Source organism: Bradysia coprophila, assembly GCF_014529535.1.
Source record: "Bradysia coprophila strain Holo2 chromosome X unlocalized genomic scaffold, BU_Bcop_v1 contig_38, whole genome shotgun sequence".
NCBI lineage: Eukaryota > Metazoa > Arthropoda > Insecta > Diptera > Sciaridae > Bradysia > Bradysia coprophila.
The window spans coordinates 1,259,294-1,281,305 of NW_023503327.1; the positions used below are offsets into that span (position 1 = coordinate 1,259,294).

Consider the following 22,012-nt stretch of genomic DNA (forward strand, 5'->3'; position numbering starts at 1 on the left):
TTGAAATTCAACGACGCACTTCCATCGAAATAATAAGATTCTACGTCTGTCAAGTATTTATTAGAATGACTTCGGTACGATTTACGTCGGTTATGTATAGATGCTTTCTAAAATACGATAACAATGCGTATATTACACATAAATCATACACGCTCCATGTAAATCTTGCATGCTACACGTAAGATTATACATTTTCATGTGAATAATTCATCATATACCTGCTTGGTAACATATATATACCAATGTCACTTTGATAGATACCAGAAGCATGAGCGTGAAATCTATCCTTATTTCAGTGGCGTATGTGTGATTTGGTAAAATTATGAATTCGATTAGTTTTTTTGATGATAAAAAAAAGAAAATAAAAATATTAAATTTTATGAAAGATGCATTCATTCATTTGATTGATTTTTTTTCTTTAAAAAAAAAATGTTTGAATTATAAATACACAATCATGTATAGTAAACTAAGGTAACGATAATCGACTACTAAACGTTTTTTGTTTTTTTAAATTTTTTAAATTTTTTTTTTGTTTATTTTAAAATAATTTAAATAAAACACCACAGTCATAAATTTGAGCAGAAAAAATACATTTAAAAAAAAATGAAAACTGATTTTAAAAAACAAAAATGGTTACTAATGGAATTGAGTTTTGTTTTGGTGCGTGTGTTGGAAAATTTAATACTCAAGGAACGATAATAAAAAAAAATTAAAATACCGACAACTAACAAGACTACATTTAGAAACGATTCTCTTTTTTAACATTATATTCACACGTTTCACTCATGATTTGTATAGCCTCTGAAGCACTAGATTCAATTTTTACTTAGAATAATGTGCACATGTTCGCGCCAGATTCCGTTAATCTAGTACTTCGCAGATCAATATACATATTGAGTGGATAATATTCGTGAGGTCAAAAAATTGAGAGAATCGAATGAGAGAAATGTTTCTAAGAAAATTTTGTTGGCTGCAGTTTTTTTAAAGACAAAAATACAAAGAAAAAAGTAGAGTGTTGTTAGTCCACGAACAAAACAAACTAGGAGCTCGACTATGAGTCACTTCAAATTTTCTTGTGATTAAAACAAAACAAAATTTTGATTGGCAGTGCTTCACTATCTGGGTGGTAGTAGGAAAAAGGTTTCTAGCAAAAACAAATACTTCATCCAACCACACTACTTGGATCGGTTTTCTTTCTATTCAACGTGACTCAAACTAACTTTTTAGCTCTTCGTACGATCTTTTCGCTCCACTTTTTGTTCAATATCATAAGTCATTCCATGTACAATGTACATCTAATGACAATCATATGCCAAAATAGTGTCGTAACAATGGAATATCCAAGTTAAGTTGAACAATTAAACGATTCCACAGTGTGGAATGTGGAACATCAAAAGTTAATTTGACCTCGAGAGAGCAAAAATTCAAATTTGTTTTGGTGGCGATCCAGGGAAGCAATACGAATTGAGTAATTGTTTTTGTTAAAACTTCTTTTTCCTTCACATTAGAGCAATTCAAAGTTTCCCCATTTATTAGAACGCAAAAATGGCGTTTGAACATCCTGTCCTTTTTTGTTCGCTGTGCTAGGAAAGTGTTAGTTTCAGCTGAAAGGAATAGCAGAGAGAAATCCAAACGATAGATTTGTCACAAATAGCCTAAATAGATAGGAGAAAGAGCACTGAGAATTAAAAATGAAAAAGAAATGAGAGACAAATTGGCAGTGAAGGTTTTGTTTTGATTCTCTTTGTTTTGTTATTTTTTTGGTAGAAACAGTCAAACATGAGCAAGCGAAAGATAATAAATAATAAATTATCAAAACAGTGCTATCATTCGATGGAAGGGCTTAAATCAGTGATGTTGAATCAACGACGCAATTCCATCGAAATAATAAGATTCTACGTCTGTCAAGTATTTATTAGAATGACTTCGGTACGATTTACGTCGGTTATGTATAGATGCTTTCTAAAATACGATAACAATGCGTATATTACACATAAATCATACACGCTCCATGTAAATCTTGCATGCTACACGTAAGATTATACATTTTCATGTGAATAATTCAGTCATATACCGCTTGGTAACATATAATACCAATGTCACTTTGATAGATACCAGAAATGAGCGTGAAATCTATCCTTATTTCAGTGGCGTATGGTGTGAATTTGGTAAAATTATGAATTTCGATTAGTTTTTTTGATGATAAAAAAAGGAAAATAAAAATATTAAATTTTATGAAAGATGCATTCATTCATTTGATTTGATTTCTTTTTCTTTAAAAAAAAATGTTTGAATTATAAATACACAATCATGTATAGTAAACTAAGGTAACGATAATCGACTACTAAACGTTTTTTGTTTTTTTAAATTTTTTAAATTTTTTTTTGTTTATTTTAAAATAATTTAAATAAAACACCACAGTCATAAATTTGAGCAGAAAAAATACATTTAAAAAAAATGAAAACTGATTTTAAAAAACAAAAATGGTTACTAATGGAATTGAGTTTGGTTTTGGTGCGTGTGTTGGAAAATTTAATACTCAAGGAACGATAATAAAAAAAAAATTAAAATACCGACAACTAACAAGACTACATTTAGAAACGATTCTCTTTTTTAACATTATATTCCACACGTTTCACTCATGATTTGTATAGCCTCTGAAGCACTAGATTCAATTTTTACTTAGAATAATGTGCACATGTCGCGCCAGATTCCCGTTAATCTAGTACTTCGAGATCAATATACATATTGAGTGGATAATATTCGTGAGGTCAAAAAATTGAGAGAATCGAATGAGAGAAATGTTTCTAAGAAAATTTTGTTGGCTGCAGTTTTTTTTAAAGACAAAAATACAAAGAAAAAAGTAGAGTGTTGTTAGTCCACGAACAAAAACAAACTAGGAGCTCGACTATGAGTCACTTCAAATTTTCTTGTGATTAAAACAAAACAAAATTTTGATTGGCAGTGCTTCACTATCTGGGTGGTAGTAGGAAAAAGGTTTTCTAGCAAAAACAAATACTTCATCCAACACACTACTTGGATCGGTTTTCTTTCTATTCAACGTGACTCAAACTAACTTTTTAGCTCTTCGTACGATCTTTTCGCTCCACTTTTTGTTCAATATCATAAGTCATTCCATGTACAATGTACATCTAATGACAATCATATGCCAAAATAGTGTCGTAACAATGGAATATCCAAGTTAAGTTGAACAAATTAAACGATTCCACAGTGTGGAATGTGGAACATCAAAAGTTAATTTGACCCGAGAGAGCAAAAATTCAAATTTGTTTTGGTGCGATCCAGGGAAGCAATACGAATTGAGTAATTGTTTTTGTTAAAACTTCTTTTTCCTTCACATTAGAGCAATTCAAAGTTTCCCCATTTATTAGAACGCAAAAATGGCGTTTGAACATCCTGTCCTTTTTTGTTCGCTGTGCTAGGAAAGTGTTAGTTTCAGCTGAAAGGAATAGCAGAGAGAAATCCAAACGATAGATTGTCACAAATAGCCTAAATAGATAGGAGAAGAGAGGCACTGAGAATTAAAAATGAAAAAAGAAATGAGAGACAAATTGGCAGTGAAGGTTTTGTTTGATTCTCTTTGTTTTGTTATTTTTTTTTGGGTAGAAACAGTCAAACATGAGCAAGCGAAAGATAATAAATAATAAATTATCAAAACAGTGCTATCATTCGATGGAAGGGCTTAAATCAGTGATGTAATAAGTCTGGCTTTGAAGTTGACCACTCGTTCGCTGGTTTGTGCGATGCGCTGGAAATATTAAGAATAGTGATAATTTTGTTGTAAAACTGTTGTCTAATGTAAATTGAAATGAACGCACTTCAGGCAAAAGTGATCACAGTCACCAGCTGCCAAATATAGCACTATTTTCCATGAAATGGCTTTTTACAGTGTCTTACAGTTGTGACAGTTGTATGACACACTGTCAAGTTTCAGTACCCTATTTAGATATTTAGAGTGCCACTCATGCTTGAAGTGCGTTGCTGATATTTAAAACCGCGGACGTATCTCTTGGGAATTTATTTATTTTTTTTGCTTCAGATGACGTCAGATCGAATAAACGATAACAGAGTGTGTAACCTTTACCATACGAAAACAACGCCACCTCCTCGAAATTGAAAGTTTAAAACTTTTAGCTCGTAAGGCTCGTAATAGGTGGCGCTGCGTTATCAAATATTAAATTCTTTTTTATGAATGGGAAGGTCCCGTTTATTTTAGAAACCATTTCGATAAAGAGTCCCCTAAGATTTCAGCACACCCTTTCCCCATTATTAAACTTGTAAAAGTAAAAATCGGACAATGCTTACCAATATCAGATCTTGAACTAAATTAGCTAAACCTCTATTAGCTAACACGAATAGCCGTGTCACCGGTCCAGGAATACCTTCTGTATATCCATCGGCAGATTTACCAGCATCACCATCATCGGCTGCATTGTCTTTCTCATCACTATGTTCGGTTCCAGTGCTGCCCGATACAAGCTACAATTTGAATAAGCAAATTTTTTTTAGCATTTTGGTAGGTAAATTTCCGATCGGAAAGTTAGTTGATTTCGTTCGAAATTCGGTTAACCATTTTTTTTTCTCAATTAGAAGTGCAAAATATTTGCTGTTGCAATCATTGTGCTGATTTTATATTGATAAAAGAAAATAAAATAAAATTCCAAAAACGATAAAATTTCAAAGAATTTATTCGGGTGAATCACACACAAATTCGTGACCGTCTGTCATTTTGTCTCGTCATAATGTATTTCATTGGGTAGGTATTTTAGAATTAGCACCTTGGGGTAGTTAGCATTGGTAGAAATATTTGGTTAGAAGATGCCAATCCACGTTTTTTTTTTAAATTGAAGAAGAGGTAGAAGTTAGTACAACACACATAAATTGTAAAAGTAAGCACATCCCTAAAGGTATACAATTCAAACAATATTAGGTACAATCCGATTTTTTTAAATTTTTCCCGCCTTTTTTATTTAAGACTCAGAATTGTGAAATAAAAAGTTTTAATAAAAACAAATAGAAAACCATCCAGAGACATAAAAGATATAAATGAAAAAAACAAATTACAAATAATTTCAAAAAGTGCTTGAATTACCTGCAACAATATCAACATTTGAAACTACACATAACCAGCAATAAAAAAAAATGATAATTGCTTAACATACAAAATACCTATAAAAAATCGTACAGAGATAACACTTTTCTTGTAAAATTTCATGTCGACGACAACAACAAAAAAAAAACTTTAAAATTTCAATTCAATAATTAGCGAGACTGCCCAAATGTGTGATAAAACGTAAGCAAATTGTAAATAATGCGCACTTTTCTATTCCTTCCATTTTCTTCATGCAATACATCCCAAATGGATTAGTGTCCAATTACTTGGTACATTGTGAACTTGGTTGGGATTTTCTTCCCTTGATTATTGTGGGATCATATCAAATCAATTGCCTTCTGTATATGGCACGGGCGACAAGTACGGAATGCTTAAGCCGACGAGTATGAAATGTATAAGCCGACATTGAATTTACGTTAAGTGGGGAGGTAAATGAAGTATATCTCCCTATCTTTACAAATGATCTAAAAGACAAAAATTCCAAAGGTCGGTGTAATGACACATTTACACATCACACAGCAAGTAACAATTAATTATGCAACTCGAATGGCATAACGGATCAAGGTGGTATAAATGTCAAGAACTTAGTACGACACCAAATAGTTGAATAAGTACTGAGCGTCTGAAAATTGAATGAACACTGCAGAACACGTTTAAGATTTTAGAGTCGAAAAGTATGTAAAAATCCCTAATTTCCTTTTTCCCGCAACACAATTGGTAATACCAACTTGGTATGATGGAATTCGAGAGTATTAGACCGAAAGCACTGAGGGCAATTTTGCGTTGATGAGATCGACAATTACGCTGCGTTTTCGCTGCTGTGGTGAATATCGAAATACAAAATGGAAAATGCAGCATAATTGTCGATCCCATCAATGCAAAATTGATCGTGTGCCTTAGGGCATAGTAAACATAACTTTCCAATGGGGTAAAGCGCTGCTAATGTGAGGTAAAGTTCACTCACGTTTTTTTTTAAATAAACAAATTACCCATTTGACCATGAAGGAGAGTTTACTGGGATTGTGACGCCTCTAATCAGCAGCCACGTAACTAGTTAAATTTGTCATGTTTTCCCGTCGACGTAAAACTTTAAATCAAGAGCGCAATCACTCTATAAAAAAAACAGTAGGAAGAAGCAGAACACAAAACAAAACGTAGTATAAGTCTCAAATGCATGCAATTATTATTAATAAATCATAAAAGTTATCAATAAGTTTGTGTTACACATTGTAATAAAAAAAAATAATTAAATTATCTGTCCGCCATAGAAATGCTTTTAAACAAACATCAATAACAATGGGACACTCTGACAGAAGATCATCTCTGTTTTAACGATAAAATGTAAGAAAGTTTAATTTCAAACGTTTTGCCGAAATTTCAAGCACTTTTCATTTCATTTGCATTTCTGATTCGTTTCGAGTAAAGAAAGTTTTGTTCTTGGTTAAATAGGTTAAATGTTTGGTTAGCAATTTGGAACAGAGAAAGAGCATTAGGTCAGGGTGATATCAACATAGGTTTGATTTTAGTAGAAGCAATAGAGATAGCAACAGGTAATTTGGTCTTCGTTCTTTGTTTAAATTTTTATGAACTAAAAATCTTCCTAGGCATAGTGGTCGGCTTAAATGTTTTTATTTAAAGAAGATTTGTTACATTGCTATTACCCAAATCATAAAGTCCATCTTCATATCTTAAATGCAAATATTCTAATTAATTACTGTCTCTTCATGATTAATTGGAAGTTTAGATGTAGAACATAGCAAAGGGATGTTTTCATTTTTCTTATGATTCGTCAGATATGCACATGCATTTTTAAGTATATTTAAGATTGAAAAAAGCCAAATCAATTTAGGGAACCTAACTTTCTGTAGAAGGATGGCTTTTGTTAATCTAATTGACCGTTTGCAAGGAGATAAAGACAATGTGCGAAACTCATAACATAGCTTTCTTGGGGAGCCCGCAGCCTGATGAATTACGAACAGTTTCACAGTTTTCAATTATAGTAAAATTTTGCTTCAATAAAATTTTATTCACAAACAATACCTACACCTTCATCTAATGATAGTCATTTTTAGACGGAACTTTTTAACAAAGCGACTTAGCGTCTTACATGGGATATGAAAAGGCCGGAAATTTGGATCATAGCCAAATGAGGAAGCAAAGACCTGTTTTTTAGTGTTTAAAATTGAAATTAATAGGTGATGAGTTATGATTCTTAACGAAAATAAAAAATAGAAAGGAAAGTGAATGTAGCAGAGGAGTAGCAACCACTCTAAATACCAAAATGATGTGTTAGTCGAAAAAGAGAATCGATTGATCGTCGTGATTTAGCTGGTTAATTTCATTGAATGGATATTCGGGGGGTCGATTGATTTTTTTACCCCATTACTTAGTCCATCAGTTTCAGTTCTGGAGGTATTGTCACTAGTTTGTTGTTGATCTTGCTGTAAATGTGCAGTGTTTTGTCCACCCGAATCGTCTTCTAAGCCAAGTGTTTCCGTTCCGGCAACAACTCGATACACAGTTCCTGCAGTTCGAGCTGCTCGATCAGCAGTACGCTGTTGCCATGGTTTGTTTTATTTTTTTTTTTAAGTATTTTTGTTTTAACTATGTTAAGCTTTGTCGCTATGGATGCGTAGCATTCTTATTTCGGGGGAAATCTTCTAATTTTAAGTTAGTCGTGCTGCTTCAGGGTTATTTTTGAATGGAAGAAGTCGTATTTGTAAATGATCGCCTTATGATTAAACTGTCACAGACTGCAAGTAAAATCAGCAGTTTTTAATTGACCTATTTCAAATCTTTGACTTCAATTCGTTGCTGCATAAGACAGCACTGGTCAAAGATTGACGTTTAGCCGTCCATGACAGGTTAACTTAATTCAATGTTTTGCACTTCTCTCTCTCTATTTGTGACGTCATTGGTGAATTGGTTTCAATTAATTGTAAGGCTTGAATTCCACTTACCAAAGAAGTACTCTGTGTAAGAGACAAAATTGATTTTTTTTTAAATTTTTGTTTTGTTTATTTGACAGCTCGCTCTCTCACGGCTCCCACACTGAGTACTTTTTGTTGAGTGGAAACCATACCTTGTGATCATTTAAAATTGTACGAATCAAAATTTCAGAAAGCATCTGACGATCAATGAAAGCTTCAAATTTGCTTTGTGATTCGCTTGTTGTGAGTAATCGAGGAAGCAATTCACATCTAACGATTCCAGACGGACAAAAACCTGATGAGTGTTTTCTATACATTGCTCTTCCGATAGGCGGAGTAATAATCACTAAAAAGTGATCATTTAAGCTCTCTTACATGTTAAATCAATAGAAGGTAGCACAAACTTATACAAAGCTTAAAATAGCAGTGCGGCGGATTTTTTTTTAGATATTCCAAGGCAATAGCTGAACGATGCTATATGTAGGATTTTCAAGACGAAGTGAATGCTTAAAGGGGTAGTGACGTTTTAACAACATTAACATTCGACAGAAGGAATGACATTTCTATTAAAATTGTAACGATTTTAAAGATACCGTGTCAAGTAGAGCGTCCACTCTAAATTAATCATTCGTCTAAGATATGAGTGATCTTTACAACTAATTTGTTGTCCCATATCTTTCGACGATTCCTTACATTTTAAATGACATCGTGACAACGGTCGGGAAGACGTTACACATTTTGAATTTATTGTTGTTATCACTTGCATCACATTACAATGTCACTGGCATGGCATACGTGTGTGAAAACGGATGTAATAAAATACCATCTCAAAGCGACAATGTCATTTGCTGCAATATTCCCATTAAGCACTCGTTTCCGTTTTTAACAACAATTTTGAAATATTTTCACACTTCAACCGCTTATCTTAACATCAATCATTTAAAATGTCCCGCTGTTGTGTGAGACATTGATAAACTCTGCAGATTTGGGATTAGATCGAATATTGTGTTTCGTTGGAACATTTCAATAAAGCAGTGGAAAAGAGTCTACTCACCCGAATGATGTCGAATAAAAAGTTGCCCGATCCACCACCGCCTGAACCGCCAGAGCCTCCGAATCCAAAGCTCAAGAATCTGAAAGAAATAATTTTTCGTTTGAAATCTTGTCACCGACTCGGACGTAAGATGCGGTGTTCACCTTTTATTGCGATTGTCGTCAGTCTCCTCATTATCCAAAGATAATTCATCGATTGCCGGTGCCTTTGACTCAACTCGCTGCGAATCAGATGCAGCTGCTTCTAATTTGTCACCTTCCGCTTGCTGTGCAGCCGCTGTTTGTCTAACTACCCGATTTATTGTTTCTAATTTTTCATTTAATGCAGCGATATCCAATGTACTTTCCCCATTTGAGGCTACCTGAATGAGGGGTAGAGGTAAAATGAAAATGAAAGTTTTGAAAATGAGTTAAAATTAAGAGATAGGAGATAGGTGTTTGTGAGATAAAAAACAACAACAAAAATATAGAGGTAATGTTGAGTCGAACAGTAAATAGGTGTTTACGAATGTTAAAAGTGCAAAGACGTAGAGACTAAGAGTTGTGATGATCTACGGTATAATTAGAAGTCATGTTGTGGAATGTCATTTCTTACGCATCCATTTAAATCAATGAACGAAACGAAGATCTTGTGAAATCTATCCGAGGGGAAAACAACTGCACAAAACCATGTCCATAAATATTTCCATTCCCTCTTATTTACCCAGAAGCCGATTACCGATTACACTGATATTTCCCCTTATTTACCGTCCTACGTTATCTACTCTGATGCCGAGTTGATATTCTACTTTACCAATGATTTTTGATCTACTTTACCGACTTCCCATGTAAATTTGAGGAACTAATTCGAAATTGCTTTTTGAACGGTTTTATTGAACTTTCTACACAAAATGTATTGTTCCGTTCCATTTTCCGAATTTGTGTGGATCTGAGATCAAAGATTTTGATTTTCTAGCGATTTGCCATAGAAATTTTCTTTGGCCTTGTAATGGGATGGGCTTGAGTGATTTTCCCCTCATGGACAAGGACATCATAATTTCTCTTAATTGACCGAAGGAATAAACAAAGACATATGTTAGGGCGGTCCTTTCACATGACATAACATTGTAAAGCTCTACTTTGAAGTTTTTATTTTCTATCAATGAAATATAGCTCACTTGTGAGGATGTGTAATGCGAAGTGTCATCTTTATGTACTACAAAACAACCAAAAAAAAACTATCATGCAAATTTCGTTACACAGCTACAAGCCTACGTTCTGAATCATGTCCAAAAAAAACCGTTTGCTAAATTGTTTACAAAGTTAATATTTTACTTAAAAACAACCGAACTTATAACGAAGTGCACAGTAAATGTTCCACGATTTCCCGCATCTCCTTCGGCATTTTCTACCCATTGCACCCGATAGATATTTCGTTTCAGAGCAAAATTCTTTATTGAAATTTTCCACCCAATTGAAACTTGAGTGAAACGAAATTAATGTCCTGCGTACACTAAAAATGTCTAGTTTGGTAATCGTGGAATATTTACGATGTAATCTTCACTGTATGGGTAATACCTAGCCAAACCAATAATGATTCAGAAAACAAGCTTACCAAATTTAAAAACAAAAACGAAAATTGATGATCGTGTCAACTTTACCAAAAAAATGTTACTCTAATCGAATTCACCCGTAATGGTGAAGTGATAGAGTAGAGTGAATGAGACAACGATTTTGCAAATTCCCAACAAATAACTCTACGACAACGGTAAAAATGTGTAAAATGTAAAAGAAATTTTGCCGAATCAATACAGTGAAAAGGCTCTACTCTGAGAACAACAAGTGTTAATCAACTCGATTAGTCGTGTAGGGGTAACACACCAAAGTTATATAATATGTGATCTAGTGTTTAGTGACAACATAATAATCATTCAGATGAATAGGGGGGGTAAACATAATAAATTATAAAGATTAAAAATAAATAGATGAGTAGAAAGCAAAATGATCATTCGATGACAATATTACGAAGGGCTAAGTGAATAGTACAGATGATTTGATTGTAATTATAGTTGCGAAAGTGTTTTGACGAAATGATTTTTAGTTTTTTTTTTATGTTTTTGATTTTTCTTTTGCTCTGTGGCAATATATTCTTTCGACATAGTCGATGATGAATGCATTTTTCTCTCTCTCTCTTTTTCTCTTAATTTTTTGTTGTATCAATTTTGGTTTTTTCTGTTATTGTTTGTCTTCCGTTCAAATTTATCTAACTGAATTGAATTCATCGTTTTTCGTGTCATTGTCACAATTTGGTAGATGCGGTGGTAGCTCATATACGTATGGTGCCGATCCCAAATAAGCCGAATCATTTTGCCGTACATCAGCAACAGCGATGCTATCATTAGGCACTTCAACATTCAGTGATGCCAGTTCCTGATTGGTCGACGAATTGGATGGTTCCGCATCGAATACACTCAAATCTATATTTTGGTACAATGGTTCCAGCGTCGATGTCGAAACAACTGACGGAGTACTTGTTGTCGACGATGTTCCTTGATCACCTATACTCGGACTTTGTTTGATGTCGTTACTTGCATCGGATTTGTTATCGTTGACAACTTCAACATCCTCATCATCATTATCTTCGTCCTCATCATCATCTGGTGGAAATGTTGGCAAAGAAATGCTAACTTTGCGACCATTTGCACCCGAAATCGAATTATCGTCTTTGGTTTCTTTATCATCATCATCATCGTCTTCATCATCATCATCAAAACTTGGTGAATTATTTGTACCAGCACCGCCTAATCCACCGAGGCCACTTCGTAAAAAAATTGGTCCAACCGTTCGTAGGACAATTGGTATAAGCATCTGGATTTTTTGTTCCACAATCTAAAATAAGCATTTTATAAGCAAAACAAAAAGGAAACGACAAAAAAAAATTGGTTTTGTGGTGGGCACTGAATTAATCAAATTGAATGATTCGAACACAGTTTTAGTTTTAGAATAAAAGGATGTTGTTGTTAAATAATCTGTAAACGAATTGGATGCACACATAAATTTGTCGAATGGAAATTTATCGAAAATTAAAAAAAAATTAGTCAAATTTTGAAGGAAAAAAAATTGTTAAAAACTCTGCAATCGAATGACGCATTTTTATGATACAATTTTTTGAACAAAAGATGTAGGAGAAGAAGAAGGTATTATGTAAATCATTAAAAACATGTCGAATGGTTGAAGGTTCATTAAAAAAACGTGTAAAGTTCTTACTAATTTCAGTCGATAGTTTGTGTCATTGGTGTAAAATAATTTTTTTTATGGATTTTGGAAATGGCCTCGTCAATAGTGTGATGAAAACGATTCAGTTGATTCAGATTTTGTTTCAGAAATATTGTCAATAAAATTTAGTTTTTATGGTACGATTTATGGTTTTATGGTGATATTATTCGACGTGCTGAAGCATGTTTTCGTCGTGTTACAAAAGTCGGAAAGTGTTAACGTTTTACAATGGTCCACTTATCAGTCCACTTAATGCATTTTTACCAGAATATGCAGTCATCAAATTACGAAACGTTGACAAATGATTTTTAGAAAGAAAATCCTCTGACTGTTTTCTATAATTTTCTTAGGATTTTCTTTACCGCTTTTGCTGAAAAGATTTTCATTGATGTTTAGGATTTTTTTAGATTTTGAGGATTTTCTTGGATATTTGGTTTACTTTTCTTAATTTTTGAGGATTTTCTGAAGAAATTTTTTCCTAGTTTTCAAAACCGTTCCAAACATTCGAAAGATTTTTTTTCGGTTGGGGGATTTTCTGGGTTATTCGTCCCTCAAATATGTCGAAAACGGTTCACTAGCCAATTAGCAAAATAAATCAAGTTTTCCTGCTAATGGCATGACTACTCGGACATTTTCCTGGTTTCAACGATTTTTTTTTTTTAAATACTGTCCCAATCGGTGGCAACCTCTTAGGTACGTTATTCGTCAACATTCACAAGCGAATTTGTCACTAGCGCAGACATAGATAGAGATGGATAGTTATCACTTAACGAAAAATTGCCAGTTGTGGGTTCGAAACTCAACCGCAACACAAATAATTCGCTTCATCAGGTTGTTGTCCACAATAATGACATCTGATTGAATCGATCATTAGATTGCGTCTTGGATTTAGTACCGTGTAACATGTAACGTCTCTTTGTATTACAATTGTTCGTTGGTAATGTCATTCAGTCAGTTAGGCAAAAAGCCAGTTACGGTGTGTGTTGTCTTATAAGAAATTATTAGAGATAATCAATATGTCAATAGCCAAACGCCTCAATAGAGGACTAATAACACGCCAAAGTGGAAGAGAAAATTCATGTTGACATCTCGAAAAGGAGGTACACAACGATATACAAACTTAGAATATTTTTTGTGTTTGTTTATCATTTTTTTTAAGGTTGGTCATCTGTTATCGACAAGAACGAAAAAACTATGCAACAAACTCGGCCTAATGTGTTCTTTTATAACAAAACGTTTGTTAGAACAAATGAAGTAATAGATCGAATATCAGAAAATGTTTAAAATCAAAAGAAGTAACAGATTCCATCGGGACCTAATATATTTGACCAATTTCACAAAAATGTTTCACAGAAATTGTGTAAATATTGGTGAAACTATGTTAGGCCGCATTACGCTCGAGAACAATAGAAGAATGGCTTCAAACATCTCTAAAATAAAAGAACGTGATTTACGAACACGACCTTTGTCATTCGAAAAACATCCCTAAAACGATACAGTAAATGACTGCATAGGCCTAAGGTCTGCAGTAAAAAAATATCCAAGGGACAGATTCGAAACAACGAGTAGAAATAAGAATAAAGAAACTCGTTCGACTAACAACCTATCATAATTATTCAGCTGCATGCGTAAAGAATCAGTGCATTGCATTTTGTGTTGCATAATCACCTGTTCAATTTTTTTTTTTTATTATTGTGTGCACACTAAATTCAGTGAAAGACAATCGAATAAATGTGATTTAAAGAAAGAATAAAAAAAACCGTTTAAGTTATTAGCAGATTTTCTATTCGATAAATGCCTCTACTACAATGAAGTGCTGAGCCCAATGCATTAAGAAAATAAAATATTTAAATTTCAAAATCTAATTTTTCTATCAGCAGTTCACGGTTGAATTTGCTAAAAAAAAATTTGTTTGAATTATATTTACTTTGTGCAACTATTACACTTTATTTGAAATGTTTCGTGGTTCGGTATGTTATTACAGAATATGAGGCATATATGTGGAAAGGTGTTTGACTCTAATAATAACGTTTTTCAAAGCAGCGACATGAAAGTGTTTTTTGATACGTCATTTTCGAGGAGGGAATTTTGTAATTTTACTCTTTTTTGCAACATTGAATTGAAATATGACTTTGGGAATCCCGGGAATGCAACTTTCTCAAGTTTATCACCAAGAAGGTGAGGAAGTGAAAGATATCAAAAAAACAGTGAGCCTCAATCTCATCTATGTTTGACCTACAAGTGACAATTTCATACTGTCAAAAGAATGGATAGCGTGTGCCTCATAGAGTTCAAGGCGCCAAGCACTGACAAAAACTATTTCTCTTAATTTTCCCTAATTTTTCAAAAAATAATTTTTGGGAAAATATGGAAAAATGTTTATTCAAAAATAGCCCCTGTCCCTGGTGACTTTGTGTCCAGTTAATCTACAATAGCTTATAGTTGCGACCCATACAAATAATACAGATTTAACAGATTTATGTAAATTACCTGGAGCAATGCACTTCAAGCAAAAGTGACAGCTGCCAAGTAGTACCATGCTTGAAGTGCGTTGCCTGGACACAAAGTTACCCGTGACCAATAACAAATAATAGTCATTTGTGTACTTGTTTTGGACGATTGATTTTCGGCAATTTCGCGGAGTGAGGTCTACAAGCGAAAGTGCCTTAAATCAACCGTCCCAAACAGGTACACATGTGAATTTTCATTCAAAGGGCAGAAAACCCGAGAAAATTTGAAAAATTGGCCCTCATTTTCGGCCCGAAGCATGAATTGGTTATTTTCATGCTTCGGGGCCGAAAATGAGGGCAATTTTTCGAATTTTCTCGGGTTTCCGGCCCTCTGCATGAAAACTCACATGTGCACCTGTTTGGGACGGTTGATTTAAGGCACTTTCGCTTGTAGACCTCACTTCGTTCGGCCTACAATCCGCGAAATTGCCTAAAATCAATCGTCCAAAACAGGTACACAAACAACATTTATTAAGGCGGTAAAGACGTTTTGTTTACGTTTCGTGAGTCTGTTCACTTTAAGCGCTACGAAGATGCAAAGTTTCTCTTCTTTTACAGGGCTAATTCGATTTTTTAAGAGAGTTTGTTTGCTGTGACAGGTGAGAATGTCAACTGTTTTCTGTCGGTGTGACTCTCTGCCGGTCTAACTTTGAAACGAATGGTTCTGGTTGTGATAGCTTGAAACCTATCGACAGTTTTGGCTAGTGACTTCGGTTGTCTTCGGCCAAATACAGATTTTGTCTTTTATTCAAAGGGCTATATTCACTCGATTATCAATTTATTCTATTAAACATGTCAACCTGTCAACATGTCCGAATAACCAAATCAAGTCAGTGCGAATAGAATTCATCAAAATTCAAATTTATTTATTGTGAACTGTAGGGTCAACAGACCAAAGACCCATTGTTAATCAAATAAAAATCACTTTGATTTGATCGCAATGACCTCAGTAAATAATGACTAATTTGCATATTCAGATTTGTGATAATTTTTGTGATAAATTGAAGTGAATTTTTTTTGGTTGACCCGTCTGTCCCTATGAAATGTTGTATTAACCTGTTACAGACGGCAAGCATATGACCAGTATTATTATCAAAGTATTTTTTATCGGTTGATTTCAAATCTTGTACTTCAATTTTTTTTAACATGAATTTTAGTATATAAAGGACCATATTCGTTATCGATAACAGATGTGACAGGTTAACAACTTTTTTAACAACGAATCGATAGAACTATATCTTCGTAACTAATACAATTAGACCACAAGAAGCGCTCTGTGGACGTACTTCTCTTACACTCACGTACTTTTCGAGACGATTTAAATTTGCTTCTCGTAGACTTTGAGTCCAACGTTCTGCCGATTAAGATTTCTGGACATCGTAAGACACATATATCGGCAGAGCAATTTGGCTTAACTTTCGCCTGTCATTATTTTCGTTGTTAAACTGTTAAACGGTCAAAAGGTAGACCACCACAACGGCTTTATTATTGGCAATTTGTGCATTTTGTAACGCACGTACATACTGTGTGTGTCTAATAGTCTGCGCTGATTTATAACAACTGTGTATACATTGTCATTATGTAAGTGCATAATATGACTTCATACACACGCAGAACACGTGCTCTTTGGTGTATAACCTTAACTAAAAGCGGTGAGTGGCAAAAATTTGCATAGATTTGTACATTTATGCATTAACTGACTATTGGAAACTAATAACTTTACACACCAATGGAGAAATATATTTTAATGCAAAGAATTTCATCAAAAAAAAAATGAAGAAAGAAAAAGTGTCGAGAAGAAAATGTTTTAGAAATTAAATATAATTGAAGTGTATGGGGACACTAGTAAGATTACATCAACTGTTGCAGTTGAATCGGGGATTTCATTCAAGATCTTGTCTCAGCGAATTGTCATCTTTATTCGCCTTGGGTGTGGTTGGAAATTCAGATAGTTACATCCAAGGGATCGTGCCCTAAAAACGGTCCATCCGAAGTAGGAGGTATTGATGAAGTGTCTAAAGATGTGGCTTGACCCAGAATGTCGAAAGAGAATGTAGACCTCCCGAGATAATTATAACTTCATAAAGCCCTTCAGGGTTTGACAGTTTTCAGACGGGCAAACTATTCAGACTAATGATTTATTTACGAAATAACACGCCTCACTTCTGCACAATTCATTTCCTCAATTCACAATTACTTTGTTGTCGACCAGATGAATGTATAAGAAAAAAAAAACCAGCGACGCACGACCCACTTAAGACGAACAAAAAAAAAGCACCAACTTAAACTGGTCGCTTTAGGCAGTGCACACGAAAAAAAAAATGAAATGAAATAGTGCAAGGTTATTGCAATTACGGCGGTTATGGAATTTTACTCATTTTTTTTTTCCTTCACTGCCGAAGTTTGTTCTGATACTATGCTGGTGTGCGCGACTGGAATGACGAATTGATGAATAAAGTCGTTATAAATTGAATCGATCAAAGTGTAATTGCACTTAGAACAGGTTGACCTTTCAAAGGTTTTTTTATTAACGTGCTGCATTTAATATATTTTTACCAGCAACCAGGCATACCAGTTTAATCGAATGCAAATCACCATAAAATCTGTACGATTAAACCGGAGAGGTCATCATCATTACGGATTATGTCGTTCCTAGATGTGATAAACATTTCCATCTAATGGACAAGCGATTACGTTTTAAAAGAAAGACAAATTTAAAGTCAAAAAATATGCAAGCCAAAACATCAACAACTATAACGTTTCATTGCTGCAATGATTAAAGGTGAAAAAAAAATTATCCAACAATCAAAAACACGTTAGACACACTTATTAATTCTCCACATGACTTTTTTTTCTTTTTCTTTTTTTACTCCTAAAAATTCATTCGATAACATAACGTAATCGAAACCGAACGCAAGTGTTTTACTTTCAACCGAAAAATGATTCAATATTTAAACTCGACATTTTATAATGGTGACTGCATGGGTATGGGTACCCAATATAGAATTGAAATGTGTACGTTCAATTTGTGTTTTAAAAATTGACGTTTTTTTTTCATCTTTTTGGTTATATTTGAATCGGGTAATCGGTGTAAAGGAAATCGAAAGTTGTTGAGTCAGTTTTGGAAGAAAAAAAAAAGTTTTTCTTCGAGTGTATTGTAGGCCGGCTGTAGTCGAGTGGCTGGGATTTTTGCTTTGCGATTAAGTATTCACTTTAAAGCTTGATTTCGGATGATGTTGGTGTAGGTAATGTACGGCTGTGAATGCTAAAATTGTGGATTCAAAAGTGGTTCATGTGACTTATCTGCTATGTGGTAATATTATGTATGTAGGTAGAAACTGGTTTCTTTTTTTTTTTTTCTTCGACTTTACTTCACCGAACAAATCAGTTGATGAATTGTTTGGCGAGTGTGAAGATGAGGATGGAGGAAATTACGTGATCGAAGCGATTCGCTTTTTCTATCTCTCTGTCTTTTTCATCGGAAAACACGGAAGTAGCGGAGCTTTGTTTCCCATAATACATTTTTTTTGACCGTAAAAATTCATTGTGTGCAATTTGAGTGAAGGATAAATTAATTCGCAGAATGACCTTCTCAAACTTTTATAGCGCAGAGAATTGATAATTTGCTAATCAATTGACAAGGAACTGAAAATTAACAAAACAAAAATTAATAAAATTTTCGCAACGTCTGAGTTAATCAAAAAAAAATTTTAAATCAAAATACTGGTTCTCAATGATCACTAATTATATCAGTTCTTGGATGAGATTTATAGACTTTTTTTTCTCACAAGTCAGACATAAGTGAAATGAGATCTTGCTGAAGCATTTCATTTTGTTGAATTGCACAATTTTTTGGACGCCGAAAAACAAGCAACAAGTGAAAACCTTGCTTGGGCTGCAGGAGCTGCAGGAGCTCCCTTGACAGTCAAATGATCACTTTCAATATTCTAGATGCCGATGTATCTTTAGAACATTTTAAATTAATCAATTTGAAGCAAAAATCACTCAATTAAACGAAACTGCGAATATTAAGTGGCCCAAGGAATAAGAGAATGTGTCGCAAGAAACACTTTGTATGGAATGATCATTAGACGTGAATTTAAGTAGTTTCTGCACTGGGATTACTTAGTGGTCATTAAAAGCGAGTCTACAGAAAGTGTTGCCTTAAACGGGGAGCGTAAGAAAACACCTGGTACAGGACGTTTGGGGTCGACACATATAACTTAGAACTTCCTCAATTATGCCCTTCACCAGGTAGAATAACTACTTTTCGATTTGTACAAAAGACCACCACTGTGGACAAATGATGTTTGAACATCTTTAACATTCTGGACAAGTCCAATTTTTCTATGAAACCGTTCATAAGTTATGCAACGCAAAAGAGGTTCAGTCATACGTTCCACATTCTCCACATTCTTTTCTGACTGTACATTCTTTCGGAGTAACACATATCATGTGACAGTGAAAGGGCGGTCTCCGAATCGCTTGTTATTGTGATACGTAACTTATGAACGGATCCCATTGTATTATAAGAAAAAAAGCTTGCAAAAGCTCGTCTAACCGAACCCAGAAATCACTTGTGTTTTGAGTATCAACAAAGACATAACGATCCATGACCGCATCAATAAAAAAATTCAAAAAAAAAGTGTACAAAGTTCGAACAAGTTGATTACTATACACAAGTAAATTGACACACTTTATGGTCATCAGATCGATTGTTTATTTTAATTGCGGTGTATGCAGCAGTACTTTAAAGTAACTCACTGAAGACCAAGTGTATTGTTCTTATGCGTGTATGTAATGATCTATCAGCAATTTTTTTGTTGATTAATTTGGTTACATTACAAGCGGATAATATTATGCTGCTGCTTTATATATATCGTCGTGATTGATTGATTATTTCAGTCAACAAAAAACCATGTTATTGTAAGTGAGTGAGTGGTAAGAAAGAAATGGTTTTTTTTACTGTCTTCTACAGTCGAAGATAATTGTTATTGTCTTGTAAAATGTACATAATGTGTATAGATAGCGATGGTGTGTGCATTCTGTGCAACTTATGTAATGTATAATTGGTGAGAAAATAATGTGTGAGGTAAGGTGCGACAAACAAAAAATAATTATTTAATTTTGTTGCTGTCGTTGTGGTTCGACGTTTTTAATGTGATATTGTTTGAAAAATGGGTGCATTTTGGGTGATTTTTGTTGTTCTAAATACCTTTGACAATTCCGGAAATAATTCACGTAAAATTCCGATTGTTCTTTTGTTGCGATCATTGATTTTACCATCGTCGTCTGCGAGTGAAACTATATCTAATTCCTGGAAAAATAAATGGGAAACGATTCTTAGAAAAAAAAATGTTTTATGTAACGTCACTCCTCCTCGTCATTCTACGATGATTTTGTTATAGATTAAAACTTCAAAAATGAATTGAATTGTTCTGTGATTGACAATGTTAAACATAACGATGATAGGTGCACTTTAGAACTAGGTGATGATGAGGTGGACACTTAACAGTTTACTTACATAACTAGGGAGGAAAAGTGGAAGAGGTAAGTTTTGGTTCGAATTTTTCTGTACGAATCCGAGACAGTGAAAACAGTACTTGTTCATCAGCCCCTCGATACAAAAAAAAAAATTCTCCCAAATTTTTACACATTTTCCATAACAAGATTTCCATAATTTTCCCAAAAACATTTTTTGGAAAAATTACAGTCAGCGACAGTGAAATTTCAGCATGAATTTGCTTCAGCTGTTTTTCAGCTGATCCACACAAACACGCGCTTGCTAACAAGTGTAAACAATTTTGATTGTTTGTGTAGATCAGCTGAAGCAAATGCTGAAATTTCAATGTCTCTGACTGTCCGAATTAAGGAACTCTTTTGAGTTACTGGAAACGAATCAAAAGAACGTGTGATTGTTGGAAGTCACAGTAATCCTGCAATCAATCTAGTTACTTGGTTGACAAAATGAAGTTGTTCATTCTGTTTCGATCTGTTTACAACAAAACATCTAAATTATTCTGTTCTCAATAAAGCCAATGTTCGGATTCAGATCAAGTTATTTCATTCTTTCTGCCACGCATATAACTCAACTTCCTACAGTGATGAGGTGAACAATTCTAAGAATTTGCCACTTATGCAACGAATTATTCAAAAATTTGTGAATGTTTGAGGACGAAATGGCCATCCATAAAGGACATCCGCATTATTCTCAGAATTTCTAACCATCGCTCTTTTTCACGTCTGCACATCTCCAACACCTATCAAGCCTAACGAGACACCGTTCCTTATTTATGACCTGAATATGCGTAAGGAAAAGAATGTTAAAATATAGCTGGGAAATTAGCTGCTGACTTTTTAAAGTACAAATTTCGAAAGAGCGTCTCATGAGCGAAGGCAACGCACTTCAAGCAAAAGTGGTACTCTAAATAGGGTACTGAAACTTGACAGTGCTCCATACAAAATTTTACACAGTAAAAAGAGTGGGGATAAAATTTCATACAAAATAGTACTCTATTTGGCAGCTGTCATTAATAGCACTTTTGCTTGAAGTGCGTTGGCGAAGGATTAAAAGGATAAGTTTTCAAAATTTAGAGTATCGTAATTTACTGGCAGACTCAATTCTTAACAGAAATAAAATGGATTTGGTGTGCCCACCCTTATGCCTTCGGTTGGGCATTTACAAACCCCTAACATTTGTTTGCACAATTGAAATTTAGAAAGAAAGAAATGGTAATACAAATTATCGATAAATTAAATTAAATTATTAAACAAACGCGCAAACGCAAAGACATAATAAACATCTGAAGTGTGCGCTTCAGCAAAGAAAGTTCAACAAGTGAAAGTAATTTCGTTAACACGTGACTTTACTTTAACAAATGTAATGTAAAGATTCGTGTACTTGAATTACTTCATCACTTTATTTTAAAGATATCTTATAGATCGATGTCTCTATGTGTTACATACCAAAATGAAACGGAGGTTTGTGGCGCTTCGTGTTTTATTGCTCTTTTTTTCTCTATACGTATGTACGATGTCGATATTAATCACACACAGTACAACGTACTTCCACAATTTTAAATTTTTTCGTGATCTGAACAAATGCCATTTAAGATTATCTTTCAACTGAA

The 22,012-nt window shown here is 34.0% G+C and overlaps 1 protein-coding gene across 6 annotated transcripts in view; it reads right to left on the reverse strand.

The window, feature by feature from the left end:
* Positions 1–1,762: 1,762 nt before the first annotated feature.
* Positions 1,763–22,012, reverse strand: part of LOC119069643 (nucleolin) — a 32,527-nt gene continuing 12,277 nt past the window's right edge. For 2 of the 6 annotated variants that reach the window (XM_037173759.1, XM_037173760.1), the window contains exons 3-8: positions 20,098–20,199; positions 9,262–9,479; positions 9,119–9,197; positions 7,513–7,689; positions 4,327–4,500; positions 2,284–3,769 (exon numbers count right to left, since the gene is read on the reverse strand). In XM_037173759.1, the coding sequence (XP_037029654.1) occupies positions 3,704–3,769; positions 4,327–4,500; positions 7,513–7,689; positions 9,119–9,197; positions 9,262–9,479; positions 20,098–20,199 (816 nt within the window). In that variant the 3' untranslated portion in view covers positions 2,284–3,703. Of the gene's footprint in view, positions 1,857–2,283; positions 3,770–4,326; positions 4,501–7,512; positions 7,690–9,118; positions 9,198–9,261; positions 9,480–11,208; positions 11,986–20,097; positions 20,200–22,012 lie in introns of those variants that run through there. The other 4 variants (XM_037173761.1, XM_037173763.1, XM_037173764.1 and 1 more) reach the window with 4 other exon arrangements.